Source organism: Diospyros lotus, chromosome 1 (genome assembly GCF_014633365.1).
Source record: "Diospyros lotus cultivar Yz01 chromosome 1, ASM1463336v1, whole genome shotgun sequence".
NCBI classification, from domain to species: Eukaryota; Viridiplantae; Streptophyta; class Magnoliopsida; order Ericales; family Ebenaceae; genus Diospyros; species Diospyros lotus.
Window position 1 is genome coordinate 48139838 of NC_068338.1, and position 22033 is coordinate 48161870.

At 36.4% G+C, this 22033-nt stretch overlaps 3 protein-coding genes across 9 annotated transcripts; all 3 read left to right on the forward strand.

Annotated features, from left to right (window-relative positions):
* The first annotated feature begins 403 nt into the window (after positions 1-403).
* On the forward strand, positions 404-3180 carry LOC127794038 (transcription factor SRM1-like). Its single transcript, XM_052324936.1, has 2 exons — positions 404-1067; positions 2133-3180. Exons 1-2 carry the CDS (start codon positions 658-660, stop codon positions 2395-2397), a joined length of 675 nt encoding a protein of 224 aa, XP_052180896.1. The 5' UTR covers positions 404-657; the 3' UTR covers positions 2398-3180.
* Positions 3181-5396: 2216 nt separating this feature from the next.
* LOC127787050 (uncharacterized protein At2g38710-like) lies at positions 5397-12541 on the forward strand. 2 transcript variants are annotated; one of them, XM_052314900.1, is made up of 6 exons: positions 5397-5696; positions 5818-5931; positions 9377-9496; positions 10293-10407; positions 11048-11141; positions 12039-12541. In XM_052314900.1, the coding sequence occupies exons 1-6, from the start codon at positions 5689-5691 to the stop codon at positions 12242-12244; spliced, it is 657 nt and encodes a 218-aa protein (XP_052170860.1). In that variant the 5' UTR covers positions 5397-5688; the 3' UTR covers positions 12245-12541. The 2 variants fall into 2 exon arrangements, with proteins under 2 accessions (XP_052170860.1, XP_052170867.1); XM_052314907.1 differs by lacking the exons at positions 5397-5696; positions 5818-5931 and adding an exon at positions 5960-9228 and having other exon boundaries at positions 9364-9496.
* Positions 12542-13407: 866 nt separating this feature from the next.
* On the forward strand, positions 13408-19359 carry LOC127789784 (vesicle-associated membrane protein 727-like). 6 transcript variants are annotated; one of them, XM_052318802.1, is made up of 7 exons: positions 13482-13500; positions 13580-13679; positions 13916-14181; positions 14282-14486; positions 14667-14787; positions 18686-18748; positions 18831-19359. In XM_052318802.1, the coding sequence occupies exons 3-7, from the start codon at positions 13992-13994 to the stop codon at positions 18972-18974; spliced, it is 723 nt and encodes a 240-aa protein (XP_052174762.1). In that variant the 5' UTR covers positions 13482-13500; positions 13580-13679; positions 13916-13991; the 3' UTR covers positions 18975-19359. The 6 variants fall into 6 exon arrangements, with proteins under 6 accessions (XP_052174766.1, XP_052174746.1, XP_052174762.1 ...); XM_052318814.1 differs by lacking the exon at positions 13482-13500 and having other exon boundaries at positions 13507-13679; positions 18831-18995; positions 19108-19359; XM_052318806.1 differs by lacking the exon at positions 13580-13679 and having other exon boundaries at positions 13408-13500.
* Positions 19360-22033: the final 2674 nt, after the last annotated feature.

The window sequence follows — 22033 nt, forward strand, 5'->3', positions numbered from 1 at the left end:
TAAGAACCATACTATTTAAATTCAGATTTATTTATTTATTTTTTATTATTAAAACGAACCTTAACTCACACATTGTTCCAATTTTCCCTTTTGCCAAACAGATAGGATCCAAGTCGTCAATGGCAAACTTTCGCCACAATTAAATATTGCGCTTCGTTTACACGTTTCCAAGCAAATTGGTTCGAATTGAACCGAGAAAAACAAAAAAAATCAGAGAAATTAGGGTAGGGTTTGAAAATTAATCCCAATGTGTATATATAGAAGTTGATTCAGTCACGCATGTGAGTGACTGTAATTGCGTGTATTTTCTCGAGAAAGTAGCGGATGGGAAAAGTTGAATGGGAAAATTTTTCACCCACTGGAAGTGAAAACGTGTTGAGATTGAACTCTCGAATAAAGCAAAGCAAATCAAATGGGAACATCGGCAACGCAAAAGCAAAAATACTTTTTGAAAAATGGAAAAAAACAAACTGAGCCGATGAATCCACCAAAATCCACCTCTTCTGTATAAATACGATTGGATCGTTACTCTCTCTCTTCCTAATCCAAAACCCCTAAAATCTCTCGCCAAACCCCTCCGTTTTCACAGAGAGAGAAAATCCAGGGAACGGGAGTGGAGACCGGGAAAACTTTCTTGCAAAGTCATTGAATTCAACTATGTTCGGCGATCGTAGAAATGATGATGGCTGGCCGATGATGGGCGGCGATTCTTCGGCGGCGGCAGCGGCTGCGATGCCGGCGGCGGCGTGGACGAGGTTCGAGGATAAGTTGTTCGAGCATGCGCTGGTGGTGTACCCGGAGGAGACGGCCGACCGGTGGGAGAGGATCGCGGATCGGCTGCCGGGGAAGTCGCCGGAGGAGGTGAGGGCGCACTACGAGGCGCTGGTTCACGACGTGGTCGAGATCGATTCCGGCCGGGTCGAGTTGCCGTGTTACTCCAATGAGTCTGCCGGGTGGGAGACCGAGTCCAGGCCGAGTCAGATCTCGTTTGGGTCGGCGGCAGGCAGGCCCAAGCAGGGCGACGTCGAGAGGAAGAAAGGTACTCCTTGGACGGAAGAAGAGCACAGGTTTGTTTCCATTTTTCTCGGATACCAAACAGAGAATTTCTTCAAGGATTGGTTGTTCTGTAGTTTCCCTTCTTGTTCATTAGGAATCCCATAAATCATGTGTCTTTTCTGGATGATGTGAATATTTGTTGTTTTTTCACTTTTCATTTTCTGGGTTCTTTTGCTTATTTGCTTGGCTGCACCTATTCATTTTATGTTCTTCGGAATTATTTCAGTGTTTTCTAGAGGACCAAACTTAGCATCTGGTTCTGTATTGGAGCTTCCCAATTGAATTATATGTAGAGTTGGATGACACCATTTGCTGTTTGGCGTTGTATTTAAGAAAAAATTTAAGGTTGTTTTCTTGGTGGGTACTCTGTTTGGTTGTTGAGAAAACAGAGGAACTGACTTATTTATAAAGAAAAAACAAAATAAGAAGTTTGGTCAGTATCAGAAATAATAGGATCATAGATTTATTATTGCGATTGATTGAAAGGCTTGGAATCTGTATATGACTAATGAGGAGAACCTTGAAAGTGAAGATTACAACGCTTGTTTCCAAAGTAAAAGAACGCCGTTACAGTGTATATTTTTCTTAAGAGAAAGAATGTTGCAGAATTCAACAGTTTCCCCAGAAAATTTCGTTGCTCTAATGTAGAGTAACTGGAGTAAGAAAAAGGGTACCTTTTTAGCATTGAATCACTTTGGAAACAGAACTTTTGTGCTCATTGCACAAGATCAAATCATATGCTCCCAACAATGTGATCCTAAAACCCAGGGCAGTGCTTTTGGTAGGCTTTATACAACAATCTCAAGCTTAAATTTCGCTTGATGGGGGTCGGTTATATGAATTCTAGACCTCCATGCGTCTCTATTCATGTCCGCATCATTTATAAGATTATTATATTCTCTGTCATGTCTTTTTGGTAGGCTTTATATGAGGTAAAATTAGATTTTGAAAATATTGGACTTTCTCATCCACAAGAAAGTAAAGGTGTACTAAGTTGCTAGGACTAGTAATCCAATACTTACTTCGACTTCAAGATATGGTTTTCAAAAATTGACTTCATTTGCTACTCATTACAGGTTGTTTCTGATAGGTCTGAAGACTTATGGTAAAGGTGACTGGAGGAGTATTTCAAGAAATGTGGTGGTAACCAGGACGCCTACACAAGTGGCTAGCCACGCTCAGAAGTACTATCTTCGCCAGAACTCAGTGAAGAAGGACCGGAAGAGGTCAAGCATCCACGACATCACCACCACAGCCGACACCCAACATGTTCCTCCGCCAGCTCAATTCCCAAACCAAGGAGTCTCGATGGGGTACCAGAACTTCAACTATCCGATGTAAAGCCAATCGACACAGAAAGCTACAGGGTAGTGTATATAAACTACTATTCAAGTGGACAAGTAATCTGTAAAGTTATATTCTTTGTTAGGGCATAGTTAAGTAGGGGATTAGCAAGTGAATACCAGGGGATAGGTTGTGATTTTTGAGTTATTTCTTAACAAATAGAAAAGGAAAATGGTTTGGTATATGAGGGCATGGTTGGTTGGGGTCCGGCATATGTGAAAATGGTTTGGTATGGTTTGTGTAGAATGTAATAGTAAATGGAAACGTTTACTGCTGTTCCTGCCCAAAATTGCTTCTTCTCGATTAGTTTGTTTTAAGGTTTCTGTTCTTTAGCAAACACGAGGGAAACGGGGGTTCGCTTGGAATGCTTGCTCATTCCGACCTCACACAAGGATGACTTGCCAAGTTATATACTCGCCCATCGTGAGGGATCTTTTTAATAGCTTCGTAAACCATTCCTTGAACTAAGTCACAGAGGCAGAGAGTAAGAGTAAGGTTAGACGGCAGTTCACTAGAGGACTTCAGCTTGAGTTTTGTTCTCTAGCACAGAATCGACATCCCTAGCCCCTTGTGGTTTGCTTATTTAAGGTTGTTTTTGATTGTGATGGTTTACCAATTTTTAGAGTGCAACTTTCTCAATGGGTATTGGTTTGCTTGGCTCTAATTGTGGAGAACAGTGTTGATCTACTGTTCCTGCCAGCTTCATCATCTTTCTCGTGTTTGTACTTTTATAAAGTTTTTGATTCTACAATGTAAATTAAATTTGTAATTTTGCGATCACCAAGGATGGTCTGCTTATTTTTTATATTGAAAGTCTTTGATCTGTAAAATTTGATTTGAATTAGTCAGATAAACTAAATCTAGATAACCCACGAAAGAGACAGTAAGATATTTGGATCAAATTTGGCTCCAGTTACTTATATAAAGAGAGTGAAATTATAAGGTTAAAATTACCCCCTCATAATTCATAAAGAAATAAATGGACCATTTCATCTTTCTATCATGATATCTTCTATATCCAACTAAAGGGTAAAATAGTCTTTTACGTGTAATAAGAGTTTAATATTGCAATTTTATTGATGAATTTAACCTCCATAATACAGGGTTATGGGTTATCTTGATTCCAGCTTTATATAAATTTAAACTTAATTCAGTTATGATTAAATTTATAATTTTAAATTAGAATTGACCCCCCAATTATAAGACAAAATAAAATTAACTCAATTCAATTAAAATGTGAATTCATCAAGGCAGGTTTGATATTATAATTTATGTTTGGGTGAAGGCATAAATGCATTTCTATATTTTAGTAAAAAAGTCTTGTAATATTTTAAATTTTTAAAACGTTTCATTAGGCACATCTATTTTAAAAAAATAGAACTATTAAACTCTTTTTAATTTATATTAAATTAAATGTATCTCTGTACTTTATAAGAAAAAATTCTGGGACACGTTGAATGCCACGGGATGTTTTTGGTAAATTATAAAAGTGAATTTAATTTAATATAAATTAAAATATATTTAATAATTTCATTTTTTGAAATAGAGAGGTCTAATCGGATGTTTTGAAATTTTTGGATGTCAAGTGACTTTTTTCGCTAAAGTACAAAAGTATATTTATGCCTTTACCCTTTATATTTTCAATACAATCAACAAAGAAAAACTAAAAAGATATGCGTAAAAATATTAAATTAAATTAACATATATTGGGTATAAATACTTTTATAGAGGTTAATGTAGGGTTGTGCAAATAATTAATTCAGTTATTGAATTAATCGAAATTCATCAACTAATTAAATTGAATCGGGGAGCCAAATTGAACTGAACCGATTAATTAATTTAAAAAATTAAATTAATTAATAACTAAAAAACTTGAAGTCAAACATATAAAATGAACCAAATCAATTAAATTGAAGAAATACAAAAAAAACTAAAGAAAGTTGAAGTAACTAATACAAAACACACAAAACTAAAAAAACAACATTGTTTTATAAATATCAAAATAATATCGTTTTAAAATTCAATCATTTGATTAGTTTGATTATTCCAACTAAAAAATTAAATCAAAAACTAAATTTTTATAAAAAATTAATCAAATTGAACTGATGCAAAAAAAAAATCGAATCAAACTAATAAGTTCATTTGATTTAATTTAGTTAGTTCAGATAAACTACTTTCCCTTAATTAATGGTAGTAGGTTATACCATTGCAAAGAAAACGATGAATTGAGATATAAACTGAACCGAATCAATTAAATCGAAGAAACATAACAAAAAAAAAAAAACCTAAAGAAAATTGAAGTAACTAATACAAAACACACAAAATTGAAAAAAATAACGTTGTTTTATAAATATCAAAATAATATTGTTTTAAAGTTTAGTTGGTTCGATTAATTCAATTATTTTAACTAAAAAATCAAACCGAAAATTGAAAATTAAAATTTTGAGAAAAATTAACTGAACCGAACTGATGAAAGAAAAAAATTAAACCGAACTGATAAGTTTGATCGATTTAATTTAGTTAGTTTGGATAAACTATGTTTCCTTAATTAATGGTAATAGGTTATACCGTTACAAAAAAAAATATTGAATTGAGATAAAATGTTCATAACAAATTTATGAAAAGTTAAGAAAATAAAAAAGATGATTGAGTACGGCTTCCTATTATTTATTATTAGAGCAAAATTTTAAGGGTTAATTAAAAATTTTGAATTTTACTTAATTTGTAACCTATATCAAATTTTTATTTTCAAACGATAATATTCTATTCTTATTTAGTTTAAGATATGAATCATATTCCTCTGCTTAGATATTTTCATTAAAATATAATGTTATAAATTAATACTATTGAACTGAAAAATGACGTGACAAAAATTACTTACATGACATCTTTATATTAAATACCAAAAGTAATTAGAAATTAAATAACAATACAAAAACCTAATAAAAAATAAATATAAAAATTAAGGATAAATATCATAACCTCAATCTATTAGGTGTAGCTGATTCCTTCTGGCGAACCTAAACTCGACCCCCAATCCGAACCTAAACCCACGAGTTTACTTGACGATACGATCGTATTAGACAGGTACTCACTCGAAATTGGAGTCCGTTCTCGAGTTTACCGGACGTTACAAGGAGCCCCGCCGGGAGGACTAGCGGTCCGGTATTCGCAGGTCCCGGCGATTCGTTTTGGGCCGAGAGACTCTTCGAAATTTGAACCCTCTTCCATTAACTCACATTCAAAAGCAACAGCGAGAGGGACCACATAAAGTTGCTGCCTGTATTTATGCCGAAGTAATTTCTTTTCAATTTGTTAGTGTACCGAGAATTAGCTTATTTCGTCGATCAATCCTTGTTGCTTTACGCATTGATGGAGAGATTGATTGGGTTGATTTTGAGAAACCCCGTTTTCCAGGACGGAAATGTTGTCGGCAAACCAGGAAATGGCGGTGTATTGCTTCGACACCATAATCGCTCACTACAACGGCGAGCCGCCGCCGCCTCCTGCTTTCCCCGATTTGGGTCAACAGTACGCCTCCTTTCCCTTTCTCTCTGTATATTTGTTTAGCCAGCAGCTAGCTTTGTTCACCAGGATATAAATTGGAAAAAAGGTGGAATCTTAAAAATATCTCAAATAAAAGTAATTTTTATTATATTTATTAATTTTTTTTAAAAAAATTATTTCATAACTTTTAAAATAAATTTATTTCTATTCTTTCAAATTTCAAATAACTTATATTAAACTTTATAAATAAATTATCTTAATAGAATTTTATTTTACTCATTTTAACAACAACTACCTTAGTGTTTTCTTGAAAAATGCCAAAAGAAGATAACAAATATTTAGCAAAGAAAGACGAAAAAAAAAACTTGAAAGAAGATAACAAGTATTTAGCAAAGAAAGACTAAAAAAAAAAACTTGGTAAGAGACATTTTAAGTACAATTAAGGTTATAATTTTTAAGAGCCTTGCTAAAGATAACTTTATGGTTAGAAATGACCTGAGAGCTAGAATTCATCTTTTCAGCTGCGGGTAGTGGGATAAAGGCTTGGTTTGTTGTTTTAACAGAAAATGTGAATTGTATATTTTGCAGAACAGTGTTAAGAGGTGAGTTATCATGCTTGCCTGTGCTGTTCCGAGGGATATTTCCTACATATTGATAGAAAGTTGTTCTTTCTTTGTTCGTTATATATCTACAAATGTTATATTTTTGTTCTTCTGTCATCATAGAGGTTTTCACTAGTATGAAATCAAGATCAATTAGTTTTGACAGTGGAGAGCCAATTATGACAGTAAGTGTCATGACCCCAACGGTACATTAGTCAGAGTATTTATATGTATTAGTTAGTTATTGTACTTTGCTGTTTTCCCCGTCTGTACCTTTCAGTTGTTCTTATAATTGAAAGCCTAAACAGCATATAAATAGGCTAAATTAGTTAGATAATGCCATTGTGGAATGATAATCTGAATTTCTTTCATCTCTCTCTACAATTCTCTCTTTCAATCTCCTCAGTTCTTCCTCAATTCTCTCTGTTTTCTCTTTCTGCTCTGTTTCTCCCTCTAATTCTGTTCTCTTGCCCCCAGTTTCTTCTAATTTCTCACTTAAAACCCTAGGTCAACCCTAGGTTCATTACATTTGGTATCAGAGCCAATGATTCTTGGCTGTGATTCCGTCAGTTCCTAGCAGCTGATCAAAGTTCAGATTTGAAGGCAAAGCAGAGCAAAGCAATTCTTGGCTAACATTCAGGCGCATCGTAGTTGTAATTCAGATATAGGCGCCTCCTAGAAGCAACTTCTGAAGCAGATCCAGGCAATATTTATAGGCTGTTTCTCAGCTGTTAATTGAAGCAGAACCAAGTGATTTCTGGTGAGCTAGCTGATACAGAGACGATTGATTCAGGAGGCCAACTCTGATCTTAGGCGACTGTCTGAATGAAGCAAGCAGCGGAGATGGAAGGAGAAAATCAGATGAAACAATTGGAAACCAGGCTGGACAATCTGGAAATAGGCTTAGGACAGATTCAGGTGGAGGCGAGTTGCTATGAGCAGAAAATGCTGCAACAGTAAAAGGAATCAAGGAAGCATGCGCCGCAACAAGAAAAGGAATCCCAGAAGAATGCAATAAAATAGGCCAAACACTCGCTAACCTCAACCACAAGCTGCATGACTTTACTAATTCTGATGTCAAAAAAATTTCGTATCAGCCTACCAGCGGAACTTCTTTCAAGATCCACTGCAGAACCGATTCCAGCAGAAGCTGGAATCCTACCTGATACCTTCAGTCTGCAAAAAGCTAATGAATCAGCTGAATTGGACAGGTAATACCAGATGCCAAGTAAGGAATGGCAGTTTCCAGGAAAATCAACGTGACAACAATTGAGGACATGGCTGTTGAAGATAAGGAAATAAAAGATGATGTGAATTTGGGAAAAGATATGATTACATCGACTTTGGATTTTAAAGATTTTAAGTCTGTTTTCCTTGAAGAAATAGGTACTCCTCTAATACCTAATGACAATGCAAAGCTACTAGTTGAGGATCTACAGAATAGAGCCAGAGAGAAGGAGGAGAAGAAGTTAGAAAGTGTCAACGGCTGGCAAAAGACTTTGTGATCTTATAGGCACCACCAAGGAAATCATTGGAGATGATATTTTTGGAGCTTTGTCTGAGTACTTGAAGCGAATCTATGCTTCTTAATTGCTACATCAGCGGGATATTGTAGATATCTTGGCAGCCGTTGATGCAGAGGATTTGGTCTTGGTTTTAGCAGAGGTAAGTAAAGCAGGTACTTCAAGAGAGCTTGAAATACTTGCCGAACAAAGAGATGTTGTTTTCTCTTTCATCCATAAAATAAAGCCAAGAAGGAGAAAGAAAAAGAGGCCAAAGAAAAGAGAAAATAACAAGAAAAGGCAAAGGACGAACCGGATAGTGAAAATGGGAATTAGATGAAGAAACAATGGCACTGTAGTTGTAGTTTCTTGGTGACAAGAAACCTCCCGGGGGGGGGGGGGGGGGGGGATTGTCACAACCCCAGCAGTACATTAGTCATAGTATATTACATGTATTAGTTAGTTGTTGTACTTTGTTGTTTTCCCTGTTTGTACATTTTAGTTGTTCTAATAACTGAAAGCCTAGACAATCCGTAAATAGGTTAGATTAGTTAGAGAATGTCATAGTGGAATGATAATCTGAATTTCAATCATCTCTCTCTACAATTCTCTCTTTCGATCTCCTCTATTCATCCTCAATCCTCTATTCATCCTCAATTCTCTCTCTCTCTCTCTTTCTTTTCTGTTTCTCCCTCCATTTCTGTTCTATCTCCCTCAGTTTCTTCTAATTTCTCACTTAAAACCCGAGGTCAACCCTAGGTTCATGACAGTAAGCAGTTGTAAATTTTATGCACTGGTGAATTTAGAGTTTGTGCAATTGTTTGACATGTGTCCATGGGTTTGTTGCAAGAAGTTGAAAGAAGGATACTGGAGTTCTGTGATCAGATATTTTTCTTTGAAAATTGAATTTTAAACTAAGGCACCTCCATTATTAGGGCAAAGAGATAAGCGCCAAATGTGAATTCTTGAATAACATTCGTAAAACCTTCTCTGTTTGTTCCTCAGAAACATTAGGTAGTAATTACCATAAATTCATATAGTGTAGTTACACCAGAAGAAGTATTCATAATTTTCAGCTCTTTTGTTTTGACTGTTTGTATCTGTGATGGAGGATTCCTTGTGTACTTTTACATCTTCAAACTTACAAAGTTATTTGGCATCTAATGGATTATCACCCACACTGCAACAACAACAGTCACAGGCTTGAATGCCACCAGGTGGGTTTGGGTACATAAATTCTAAACCTCCAGCCATTTCTAACCATCTATTTTGCTATTAGTTTTTGCTTCAAACAATGCTTAATGTGAATTTATAACCAGAAAGCTCTTGGGTTTAATGTCCTGATCTGCCAGAATTACATTTCAGCCCACTGTTTGTAACTTGGAAGAAAGTGGTGAATGGTGGGGAGCCTCGTCTACGTGGATGCATTGGAACTCTGGAAGCTTATTCCTTGATCAGTGGCTTTCGTGACTATGCATTAACCAGGTAATTTCAAAGAAATAAATTACCATGTGGTGGCTTATCAAATACTTGCTAAAATCTCACTTTCTAGCTTTATGGTGGCCCTTTAAGCTATGCATATGTACTACATTCTAGCTTTTCAGTCCAAAATAATTGGGGATGGCTTTGACACCACAAGCACATGTTTTTTGTAAAACTTACTTTCTTTTAATTATGTGTTTTCTTTTAAATAAGTAATTTTCTATCAACCCTCTCTTTCTACAGATTGGATGGGTAGAAGCAATATTAATGACTCTTGCTTGAACCCACATATCTTTTTTGTGGAGTGCTTGCAACAAATACATATTCATATCCTAGCATCCATCGTATTAGGAAATTGAAATGAAAATTTTCTTTCCATTGTAGATTGATTAGAGGCAACAACTGCTATAACCATCTGTTATAATCCATCATGAATAAAAAAATGTACCTGTGTCAGGATTTGTAGTGGGTGAACAGAAGGAATTGTATCAAGTCACTGAGCACCTTGGTTGCTCTGTTTATTTGAAATGTCAGCAATGAGTTAGCTTATCATTTTAACAGTAGAAGAAGTGAAGCTTATGATTGTGTTTAGATTCTTAATTGTTGCTGCTTCCATCTTGTAGTCATGTTCTGGACACAGTACAGCACAGAAAATTTTCATTTTATTGGTTATTTACTTGCATTCATGTCAATTTTGTCTAATATGCCTCTTCTATTTTTGAATTGAATCTCCAGCTCTCGTGAGTATGATCCAATAGTTTTGGCTGATACTTGTGTTTGAATATGTAACTTCTTACAGTGCTCTGAAGGATCGTCGGTTCCCCCCAATACAGGCTAAAGAGTTGCCTTATTTGGAATGTACGGTCTCCATTCTGACTAATTATGAGACAGGTCTCCACTACCTTGACTGGGAGGTTCGTGATTTCTAGCTTGCTTTAATTTTGAAGATGGGTGAGGTTATCAGGTTATGCACATCTTGACTACAGTATGGACAATAACAAATTACTAGGCGGAGACTAATTTAAGACACATTTCTAACTCTAGACATCCAGCGGTAAATCCAAATGACCAGATAGACTTATTGATTGAAACTGCATAAAGTTTATATGATGTTTTTTACATAAGACTCTAAAATAGTTGATCGTGTAAGTTCATATCTAAATGTTGTATTACGGGATTGGTCATATATATATATATATATATACTTCTTTTTTTTTTTCTGAATGAATGGATGCCTTGTGTAACTGATCGTGTGGAAGTTCATATCTAAATGTTGTAATATGGGATTGGTCACACACACACACATATATATATATATATTTCTGAATGAGTAGATGCATTGTGTAACTGGCTAATGAGATACTGGTTATAAGATTTTCCCATACAAAGTCAATTTCATCTTCCTAAAGATCTTGTGTGGATAATGCTCTTCCTTTTGCTGTTCAAATACTTGGTCCTACTCTGGTTCAATCTTGGATAAGTGGTTTAAATATTTTATGCAAGCAGTTTTGTAGTTTATGTTTCCTATTTATGAATTTTGTTATTTTCTTGTAGATTGGAAAGCATGGTATGATCATTGAGTTTACTGACCCTGACTATGGCACTAGGCGAAATGCCACATATCTGCCTGAGGTGGCTGCCCATGAAGGTTAGCTTTCTGCTTTTATCCAACTTGATATCTTATTATCACAACCATGACTTGATGAAATGATATTGGCCGAGTAAGCAAGCTCGATATATTTTTAGTCCAAGCATTACCCTGGGTATTATTTTTGTGACTGAAAGATTACCCAAGTAGGGTTGTGGGAACAGCTTCCTTGCAATGCAACGGTAAGATTGAGTGCAAAAACAATCTCCCTCGACCCTTGCAAAGTGAGAAGTCTCCTACACAGGAGATGATGCCTGGGAGATGTTGTCCTCGAAGGAGTCTTGGTCTCCTCACTGTCAAAACAATGAAAATCCGCTTCACCTCTGTGTCCTTTCCTTCTCTTAGTGTCCTCTTAAGTTTAAAACAGGGCTCATTGCTTCAGTTTGTATAGATTATGCACCAAACTGTTGCAGCTTGCCGGAATCTCTGAATTCATTTCCTCACTGTCAAAACAAAGAAAACCTGTTTCACCTCTGTGTCCTTTCCTTCTCATAACGTGCTCTTAAGAACAAAACAGGGCTCATTGCTTCAGTTTGTATAAATTACACACAAATCTGTTGCCGCTTGCCTGAATCTCTTAAGTCTTGGCCTCCTCACTGTCAAAACAATGAAAAACCGCTTCACCTGTGTGTCCTTTCCTTCTCATAACGTCCTCTTTAAGTACAAAACAGGGCTCATTGCTTCAGTTTGTATGGATTACAGCTTGCCGGAATCTCTGAGTCTTGGTCTCCTCACTGTCAAAACAATGGAAAACCACTTCACCTCTGTGTCCTTTCCTTCTCATAACCTCCTCTCCAAGTACAAAACAGGGCTCATTGCTTCAGTTTGTGTAGATTACGCACCAAACCGTTGCAGTTTGCCGTAATCTCTCTCATGATTAGCTCATATTGGTCTCAGGCTGGACAAAGACGGAGACAATGGACTCCCTCATTAGAAAGGCCGGTTACCATGGCAAGATAACTGAATCACTGCGGGGGCAAATTCGACTGACTCGTTACCAGAGTACGCTCTACACTATGCAGTACAGTGAGTACGTAGCGTATGTCAAAACCACCAGAGCTGCTGCTCCTTCTGTGGCCGGAGCCAAGCGGGACGGCCGTTGATGCTTCGAACCACCCCCATTGAAACAGATGAACTTGTCCGGTCTGGGATAAGGAGGATCTTTAGCAGGGGAAAAAAATGTTGGGTTAGTAGGAATTGATTTGTTTCTGTTCTGTTCTTCCCTTCAGAAGAAATTGTTGTTTTGTTCTCTAATTATTCTTCAATTTGAGTTGGCTTTGAAGAGGGCAGGCATTGAAACTTATGAGCCTAGATACACTTCAGTTGCTGTGTTTATTGACCAAAGTTCATCTCTGCACGCACTTGCTTTCGTTTTCAAAAGAAAATGGCCTTTCATCGCTTGCTCTTTCTATTTATATTTCTAAATAACAAGAAAAGATATTTCGCTTTAAAATCTGTTGAAAAATACTTTGGTCTAGCAATATTGTTCTAATAGTGAAAAGTAGGAATTGCTACCATTTGAGTATAAATTTATTGAGCACGTGTAACATGTAATTAGCTCAATTTTTGGTCGTTATGGCAGTGGATGACGTTAAAAAAAATTCTTAAGAGAGAATTTGAAAAGATAGAGATTAAATGATTATTTTATCTTATTGTGGGGGTGGGGGGTGTTGTGCAATTTTTGAACAAAAAAAAATATGAAAGATTCCTCTATTGAAGTTTTATGTTATGGCGTGTTTGATAATAGATAATTTTTTTAAAAAAATATCTAATCATGTGTAATTATTATATATATTTTTTATAAAAATAATTAAATATTTTAAATTATTTTATAAAAAATATGTATATGATATATGTATTTAAAGTTTTTTTCATAAAATTTATTTTTCAAGAGGTGAGTGATTTTTGTTTTTTAGATAGTTATTATTTAAAATTAAATTTTAAGTAATGCAATCAAACAGAATCTTAGAGCTGTGAGTGTATTTTTTTTTGTTCGAAACTAATTAGGGTAATTTTTTATTTTTTGCTATGTAATAGTAAAAGGCAAAATTATGTTTAGAGATAATTTAAATTAATAGTGTTGATTCAAACTATTTTTGTAGAATTAATAGTTGATAAAGTGTAATATGAAATATGTAATGGGTCTTCATATTAATTTTAGTAATTACGGTAATCACTAAAATTAATACAAAAGAATATATTAAATATATTTTAATACAATAAAACTATCAATTCAAAGTAGAATTAATCATTATTCGGGATGGAATAAAAAACTGTCGCAGAAAAGCCCTAAACCCAACCGAATTTCCAACCCGAAGGTCCGCGCTTGTTGCTACAAATCGAAAACTTCCCGAAGAAGGTAACACGTAACATATTACGGATTTGAAATCCTCTTCGGTCTTCTTCGTCACCAAGCAAACCACATATTCCCGTCTCAGGTCGTCTCTCTCGCTCTCTCGCGTTGGTTCTTTGCGCTATCGCTGATCACAGCTAGGTTTTGGTGCGCCAATTCGACGTAGGCGTGAAAATTCAGGATCCGTATGCTATGTAGCTTTTGTTTTGATTTAAATTGTTATAGTTTGGAAGAAAATTTGAGGTCTAATTGCAATCGAACCATTTCCGTTCGATTATCTTTTGGTATTATTTGTATCGTCCGCTTATCTTGTACATGCCTGTTACTGTTGGATGAAAAATTCAGTATAGTCAGCCGGGCGTCGATACAAACTTGAAATTATGCGTTCGTCTAATATTTACGGATTTCTACTTTCTGGTAGGTTATTGTTGCCGTAAGGGGCTAACCGGACGTTGGTTTGCGGGTCTTTGGGTGGCCTCTGAGAACATAGTTTAGAGATGAGTCAAAAAGGCCTGATCTATAGCTTTGTTGCAAAAGGAACTGTTGTTCTAGCCGAGCACACACCATATTCTGGGAACTTCGGTACCATTGCTGTTCAATGCTTACAGAAGCTGCCGTCTAATAGCAGCAAGTACACATACTCGTGTGATGGGCACACTTTTAACTTTCTCATTGACAATGGTTTTGGTATTTATCCTTTTTCTATTTTGTAGCAACACCTCTTTCTTTCTTCTTTTTCTGGTATGAAATATATGATGTCAACTTGTTTGTTATCTTGGCAATGCAGTGTTTCTTGTTGTGGCAGACGAATCTGTAGGTAGGAGTGTGCCCTTTGTGTTTCTTGAGAGAGTGAAGGATGACTTTATGCAACATTACGGTGCGAGTATAAGAAATGATGGTCCACATCCCCCTGGGGATGAAGAAGATGATGAGAATGATTACTTGTTTGGAAATCGGTTTAGTAATGCGTACAATCTTGACAGAGAATTTGGGTACATATATATAAATATATTTTTATTTTAGATTTAGATTTTTTCTTTCTACTTTTTTTTTCTCCTCATTTTTTTTTTTTGGTTTGGTGGACAGGACTTCTGAATTGTAATTTGAGTGAAGTATCCTATCACTATGATGCATGGACATTGAAACTGTTTTACTTGTTCCTTTTTGGTTAGGCCAAGGCTTAAAGAGCATATGCAGTATTGTGTGAACCATCCAGATGAAATAAGTAAGATGTCCAAGCTTAAGGCTCAAATAACAGAGGTCAAGGGGATCATGATGGACAATATTGAGAAGGTACATTCTTGTCACTTCTTTGATAATTAGTCCATGGAATGATAAATGTGTACTGGACAGATTAAAACAATTAGCATTACTTTATGTTTGATGTTCTCTGATGAAGGACAGTGTTAAGTTAACTCATTGTGTGTAGTTTTGTCCATGATAAATTACGGAGAAATTTATTGTTGAGTTTGCATGGGAGGTCATGGATATTTACTAGGACGAGAACTTTGTTTCTTTACCCCTCAATTTTATTGGCTGTGTCTTCTAATAAAATAGCTATTCAACAAAATCTTGTGGGAATGAACAGAAATTTTCATGCTTATGCCTTTTGGAATGTTGTACCATAACTATTTACTTCCTCATATTCATTCATGGAAAGTGGGAATGTGGGGTGAAAGTAGTATTTTGCCTACACTTAGGAAAAATCAGAAGTTCAGCTATGTGAAGATATGAAACATTTAATACAAATATAAAAGGACATAATCTCTGAGACAATTGCTGACCAACTTTCCCATGAACTCTTATTTAAGTTCCAAGTGAATTGCTGTATGTTTTATACTTCTATATCATATGCATTATCTCCTTTACCTTAGCATGTAAGTTTTTCAATGATCTCTCATTTCAGATCGAAGTTAATTCCAAGTCCCAAGTTTCAATAGTTGACATAACTGCCCAGTGACATATTTTTGAGTGACTTTAAGCTTGGGATAACCTGTCTCGGAGAACTTTAATACATTTACTTGCAAAGTATAACATGTTAAGAAATGGTTATACCTAACCCGACATGCATGTCGGGAGGGACGAGTAGTACTAATATTACATACATAAATAAATAAATTCTGAAATGAATTGTGAAGGCATTAGGAAATATTAGATGTGTACCAATAAAAATAAGGAAAAGTTTGAAGTGTCACCAATTGGAGAAAAAATGTTGAAAGCTTGCTTGAGATGGTATAGCTAGTGTGTTAAATTTACTTAGGAATATGATTTGAAACAAAACCAACAAGAGATGTTGTATTCATATGTCCATCCGAAGTAATTAGGATAGTGGCTCGTTCAGTTGAGTGATTTTTTCCAGTGCAATAGTTGTCAGAAACATAGTAGAAGGTGCAGTTACAGTACATTGAGGGACTGGAAAAAATTGCTTATATTATGGGAAATATCGGTGCCTGTATAGTATGTCCTAAACCATAGTTTATATCGACTCATCTAAGTCTTCCACGAAAAAAGGAAGACTTTATTTTACCTCATGGTAAGGTTCAGTGGGAAAACATTTTGACATATATGAATAACTCTAAACTTCATTTGCTTGGGTGGCTTTTGGGTGTTGTTATCTCCCTGGGACAGGGTTTATAACTTGTTCTCAATTTGTTATGGCCTGCATCAAAGGTTCTAACTGGACAGGAAGAAGAGAGATGTGACAAGGGAATTTGCTATAGCTGCACATATAACTCACCCTTCAAGTTGTTAATCTTTTCTATTGTTTGTTGGACAATATCATTGTTTATCAATTTAGATATCAACTTTAGTTATGTTCTATGAAGGAATAGCATTAGAATTGAGATGGGAGCAATGGAGGGGATGTGTACACAGTATTCTATTATTCACACCCCTTTAAACCAAAATTATTTGAATGGAAAATTGCAGGAGTAGGAATGTTACATCAGTCATGGATTGTTGAAAATTGAGTCAATGGATGAGATTTTCTATGGTAACATAAAGCTGAATGTAGTACTTGAGATTGACGGTGTAAGACTACAGAAAGACTTGAGGGTATTATAATTATTATTTTTGACATGACTATGATGGGTTAAGTCCATATATGCAAGAATAAGATATCTAGGCCATTTTGAGAAATTGAGCTCCACTACTCTGTAAAAAAAAAAAAGCTGGTCTGGTTTGGCCATTTTGAAGGGGCCCATTGGTATCCATTTGATGCTTATTTTTTGTGAATTAGTTATTAAGAAGTATGTCTTCTAAGGTGATTGGAGATATTTCTTATCTGTGATCAAAACAAAAGTTGGTTGACCCTGAAGTGTATCTACATTTTATGAATCCTTTCATGCTGGTGATGGATCAGTCTTTTAGAGTGGCAAAGCATTAGTTCACCCTTCAGAGCGGTCAGCTGTGGCTGCCAAATGGAGGAAGAGCCCAGCAAGGCATCAAACTGCTTGCTTTGTTCAACACGATCGCCACCCTTATTCATGATCTCGGACTCCAGGTCCCTTAGCATTTGCTGTGCCCTCTCATAGGCCTTGAGGTGGGAATCCACTCCCCTTGGACCATCTGCCACTGCCGGCTTCACTCGCTGAAGGGTCTCTTTGGCAATAACCAGAACCTCCGGTAAGCATCCTCAGCCCTGTCATTGCCTTTCCCAAAACCATAAGAGCTTCCTAACATCCTTGGATGCTGTTGTTATTCCAAAATCAGTAGAGGAGGCTTTAAAAGACCAGAACTGGAAGGAAGCTATCTTGGAGGAGATGAGAGCCCTAAATAAAAATCAGAGATAGGAATTGGTGTCTAGACCAAGGGGGTCAATCCAGTGGGCTGCAGGTGGATATTCAATTTAAAATACAAGGCTGATGGCACCCTAGAAAGGTATAAAGTCGAGTCGGTGGCCAAGGACCATAGACAGTCATATGACATAAATTACCTTGAGACTTTTGCCCCCTGGCAAAGATGACCACTAGAAGGGTTCTCATATCACTTGCAGCCAATTTTGGGATTATTGTAGACTCCAAACCCAAAATCAGCCCCTGAGTCCAAAGAACCTTGTTTGGTCAGAATGCCACCCATTTCCCATCTTTCACGAAACCATTCGTGCTAAACATTCCATCCAGCCATGGCTTGATTGAATCCTTCAAGAACTTACTGGCAGCCGGGATTATATCAAGAAAACACACTTCTTCTGCAATCAAAACCAATCTTGCTGCTCTATTGCAGTCTTCTGAGGAATCGAGAAGGTCGATTCTAATCCCTCTTCCTGCAAAGGCAATTTCTGGCGATATCTTGGCTCTAATCTAGCTCAATGGAGATCACCCAACACCGTTTCAACTAACAGCGGAACAGCCTCATGAGGACCGATTGCCTCCAAGTCGGCAACCTGTAATCAGCTTTTGTGGCTTACGACTAATGATCGCCTACTGTGCTTCACCTCTCAATTTCAAACCGAGAGCTGTTTGCTCTCTCAATTTTGACTTGCCCCCTGATTCCTCAGAATCAGATTGGAAACGCTACTCATACTCACCAGTCAATAGCCACAAATCGCCGGTTTAGATCCCCATTGGAATTCATACATTCAAACCAAATTGCTACGAATTCGCCGGAATCACAGCTGGAATATTTATTGGTCCCACTGCTGGTGTCATTTGTGGTGTGTTTGTAATTTGTCCCCTCTGTGTTTCTAACTTAAGGATAGCATAGTACAGGTGGAATTTTGCTTGTACTATTTTCTATAGAATTGGGCGAGTGAGGTGTCTTTTGTTCAAATAATCACATTTCAATGATATGTCACTGAAACTGAAGGCACTTTGTAATAGTTGGTAAGGACAAAATTCAGGAAAATATAGAAAGAATTAAAAATTGAAAATATAAGGCTTAACAGAGGGCGTGCCTTTATCTTTGAAGCATTGGAAAGTAATTAAAGCTGTGAAAACATAAGGGCTAAGAGCAGAGAATCAGGTTTTCTCCCTCCCATCATATATTGACATTGCTCCGGTTCTTGCTTGTCCGTTGTTCTCTAAAAACAGTACAGTACTTGTCTATTATGATGGCAATATTTCAAATGCTTTTTTTTTGGTAGCTTGCTTCTGTACCACATGGTTTATTTTATTAGCAGCCTTTTAACATATAGCTAAATCATAGACTGAAGTGGTAATCCAACTAATGATTATCTTTTGTAACTTAATAGGTTCTGGATCGTGGGGAGAAAATTGAACTCCTGGTTGATAAAACTGAAAACTTGCAGTTCCAGGCATGTATCCTTCCCTTGTCTGGTGTTAGAAATGTGAAATAATCAGAGTTCATTGATGCTCTTTCAACATGTTTAAATTCAGGCGGATAGCTTCCAGAGGCAGGGAAGGCAACTGAGACGCAGGATTTGGCTGCAGAATCTCCAAATGAAGATGATGGTAGGAGGAGGAGTCATTTTCCTACTTGTGATACTGTGGTTAATGGCTTGCAGAGGTTTCAAGTGTTGATGGCATAAACTGAAAAATCAGGTACAACATTTAGTAGAAATTTGATGTTTCCTTTTACATTTGATCTACAAAAATTGCATTTAACGTGAGATGTAAATGGTCTATGTAAAGCAGTTATTGAAATAATTTGCAGGCATGATCGTTTCATTATTAGCATAACCCTCTTGGTTGGATTGTAGCCGGCCTTACCTAGTAGGGTTAAAGCTTGTAATAATGATAATGATATGTTAATTATCAGGTCTGTATCAGCATGTTCTTGTGTTTATCATGTGTTGGTTTTTGCAGTGTCTATATTCCACTTAATGTTGTGAACATGGCTGAGGCCATAATAATATATTTAGGGATATATTAAAGTTTATGTGAAAAGGAGAAACCTTTATATCAAGAGGCTCTCTTCGGCCTAGCCTTTCTTTTATGCTTGGCTCCACATTTTGAGTATTCTTTTGCTTCAAACTCATATTCATCACGTGCTCTATCTGTCTTTTTTTCACATGTCCATATTTTGTTAATTGTGTCTCATACATGTGATCTTTAGTTAAGTGCCACTTTGAACTTATTGTGAATGACCTCATTTTTGTTTTTAAGAATTTTTTTTTGTGACTACACATTGACCATAACTTTTTTTTTATCTTAGTTATACTAATATTTTGTACATGTTATTTATTACTTAGCCTAACATTCCATGTTATACAAAAGGTGTAGTGTTATAAACATTTCTTTTAACTCTAAATAGATTTTATAATCACATAAAATTATAAAAACTCTTGTTTGCTTTAATTAGCATGTTTCATTCTATGAGCAATATCTTTACTAGTCTTCTTCTCTTTGAGCAATTGATCCAAGATAATTGCACTAGTTTCATCTGCAAGCAATATGGAATGATCAACAAAAAGAGCCTGTATTCTCTCCTCTAAACAACTGCATCAAAATTGCTAAATAGTGGTGATGATGTTGAGGAATCACCCATGAGTTTGTAGATATGATTTGATTGTTGAACGAGCTGGATTGGCCTTTACTTTTGTTGAGATGGAACCTCCTACAACTAAAAATATGGCGAGGGCTATCTTGAGGCTTTTTGGAGCCCTTCGATGTCTAAGGCAGGAGGATACAAGTATGCAGGCAAATTACGTACAAAGGAGGAGTGAAGTATGTAGAGGTGGAGGAGAAAGTTATCTGGAGGTTGAAGAAGATGAGATTCCATCTTGCTAGGCTTGATTCATGGGATATTTATAGGAACGGTTGTCTCTTAGATTCTCGAAGACTCTTTATCCAATCACGTGCGCTTTGCTTGCCTCAATTCGTTAGAGTTGTCGCTGTCAAGTGGGGCCCAAATTTGTTAGGGTGTTGTAGAAACCGTTCCATACAGTTACCACGGTCAGGTTGAGTAGCTTGTTGGACTCCTTCCTTGACTTGTTGGGTTCTGCTAGTTTGACCTTGCCCGTGTGACTATATCTTGAATTTGGTTGTCGATGAGTTAGGCTTGATGTAGCGTTTGGCGACATCAAGTGGACTTAGTAATAGCTTTGTGAGTGATGTCTTTTTGTGATCATACTTGACTATCATTACACACAAAGCTCACGTTTGTCTCATGATCACTAAACATCAGAGAGAGAGAGAGAGAGAGAGATTGCATTCTATTCTGAAGTGGATGTTAGCATAAGAAAGCGGTGAGGGAAAAGGGCAAGAGCTTGTGGAGATTGAAAACTTCAAGGGCAAAAAGTTATTAGAGCCTCTGCTTATAATGGGAAAAGGCCAAGAAAGATGCCAACTTTAGCCAAGTTCATGAGTTACCAACGTTAGATAGTTTGTCTGTTTGCGTCAAAACGCTTCCTCTATGGCCCCCACTTCTAATAGTCTCTCTTTATTCTTCTTCTACGTCTCTCTCTTCCCATATGTGCATTGTTCACATCTTCTAAGCTTCTTCAATCAACCAGCCATGGCTGTCCACAGTTATTGTAGCCTCAAGGATCTGCTAAAGCAAACCCCAGTCCGTATTCCAAAGCTCATGGAGTCTCCTGACAAGTTTCACTTCGAAGAGGGTTCTTGTTCTTCATCAACCCAACACTTTCCTTCCCCGCCTCCATCTCCTGCATTGCCATCAACATTTTTGTCTGCATCCTTTTCCCAGACTCAACCTCTGCAAGCCAGGGTTGAAAACCCGAATGAGACCAGCAACCCAGCTGGGAATGAGAAGAGTAGAGAGGAGGAGGAGGAGAAGATGGAAGATGGCTATGAAGCAGATGATGAAATGGAAGCGGAGTAAAGATGGTTTTCATGGAGAAGAAAGGCATGGCGTGTAGCCTAGAGGAAAAAGATAGAGAAGTATGGCATGTAGTTATGGTTTTGCTTGATTTAGGGCTTGTTCAGTAATTCTGTGATATGTTGTCCTGTGCTTTGAATTAGGTTAGATTTTGTGGAAAAGTTACATTTCTGGTATATTTAGAAGCTGTGTAAGGATAGTTTGCATCATTCTTGTCGAAGTATTAAAGTGAGAAAGATAATGGGGCTGCAGTAACAATAAAAAAAAGAAGGAACAGCGACATATCAAATGGGGCAAATGTCTTAGTAATGGAGAAAATTTTTACCAATTAGAGGAAGATCATAAAAAAATCGAGGTTAATAATTCATCAGTAGTGATTCCCCGACACATACGACCTAAGTGAATCTCTAAATTCAGAAGAAAATTGATTGCACTACAAGACTTTATTGTTGAGTTTGTCAATAGAATCTCAATTGATGAAAGACATATATCTTTTTATTTGATAGAAACATATCATTATACAGATCATAAATTGATAAAAGACAGTTGGATATTTTTCAAGTAGAGAAACAAAATCGATTACTGTAAAAAAAAATAATAATAAATAAACCAAATTTAAAGCGGAAAACAATGAACAAAGACAGGCATAAACCAGGGGGCGACGACAATATGACCCACGGATTGATCTATACATGGTAATGTGGATTGTGATCATTTTTTTTTTTATAATAAATATAGTTTTTTTTTTTTTGTTTGGTACAATAAAAAAAATTGTCATGGTAGAAATCCAGAATTCTTT

Excerpts from the sequence above, each read along its gene's own strand:
- LOC127794038 (XM_052324936.1), top strand. The coding sequence starts at position 658 with ATGTTCGGCGATCGTAGAAATGATGATGGCTGGCCGATGATGGGCGGC. Across the intron at positions 1,068-2,132 it reads TGGACGGAAGAAGAGCACAG|GTTGTTTCTGATAGGTCTGA; the intron begins GTTTGTTTCCAT and ends TACTCATTACAG.
- LOC127789784 (XM_052318806.1), top strand. The coding sequence starts at position 13,992 with ATGAGTCAAAAAGGCCTGATCTATAGCTTTGTTGCAAAAGGAACTGTT. Across the intron at positions 14,487-14,666 it reads AATCTTGACAGAGAATTTGG|GCCAAGGCTTAAAGAGCATA; the intron begins GTACATATATAT and ends CTTTTTGGTTAG. Across the intron at positions 18,749-18,830 it reads CTGAAAACTTGCAGTTCCAG|GCGGATAGCTTCCAGAGGCA; the intron begins GCATGTATCCTT and ends GTTTAAATTCAG.
- LOC127787050 (XM_052314900.1), top strand. Across the intron at positions 5,932-9,376 it reads TTCCCCGATTTGGGTCAACA|CCCACTGTTTGTAACTTGGA; the intron begins GTACGCCTCCTT and ends ATTACATTTCAG. Across the intron at positions 10,408-11,047 it reads TCCACTACCTTGACTGGGAG|ATTGGAAAGCATGGTATGAT; the intron begins GTTCGTGATTTC and ends ATTTTCTTGTAG.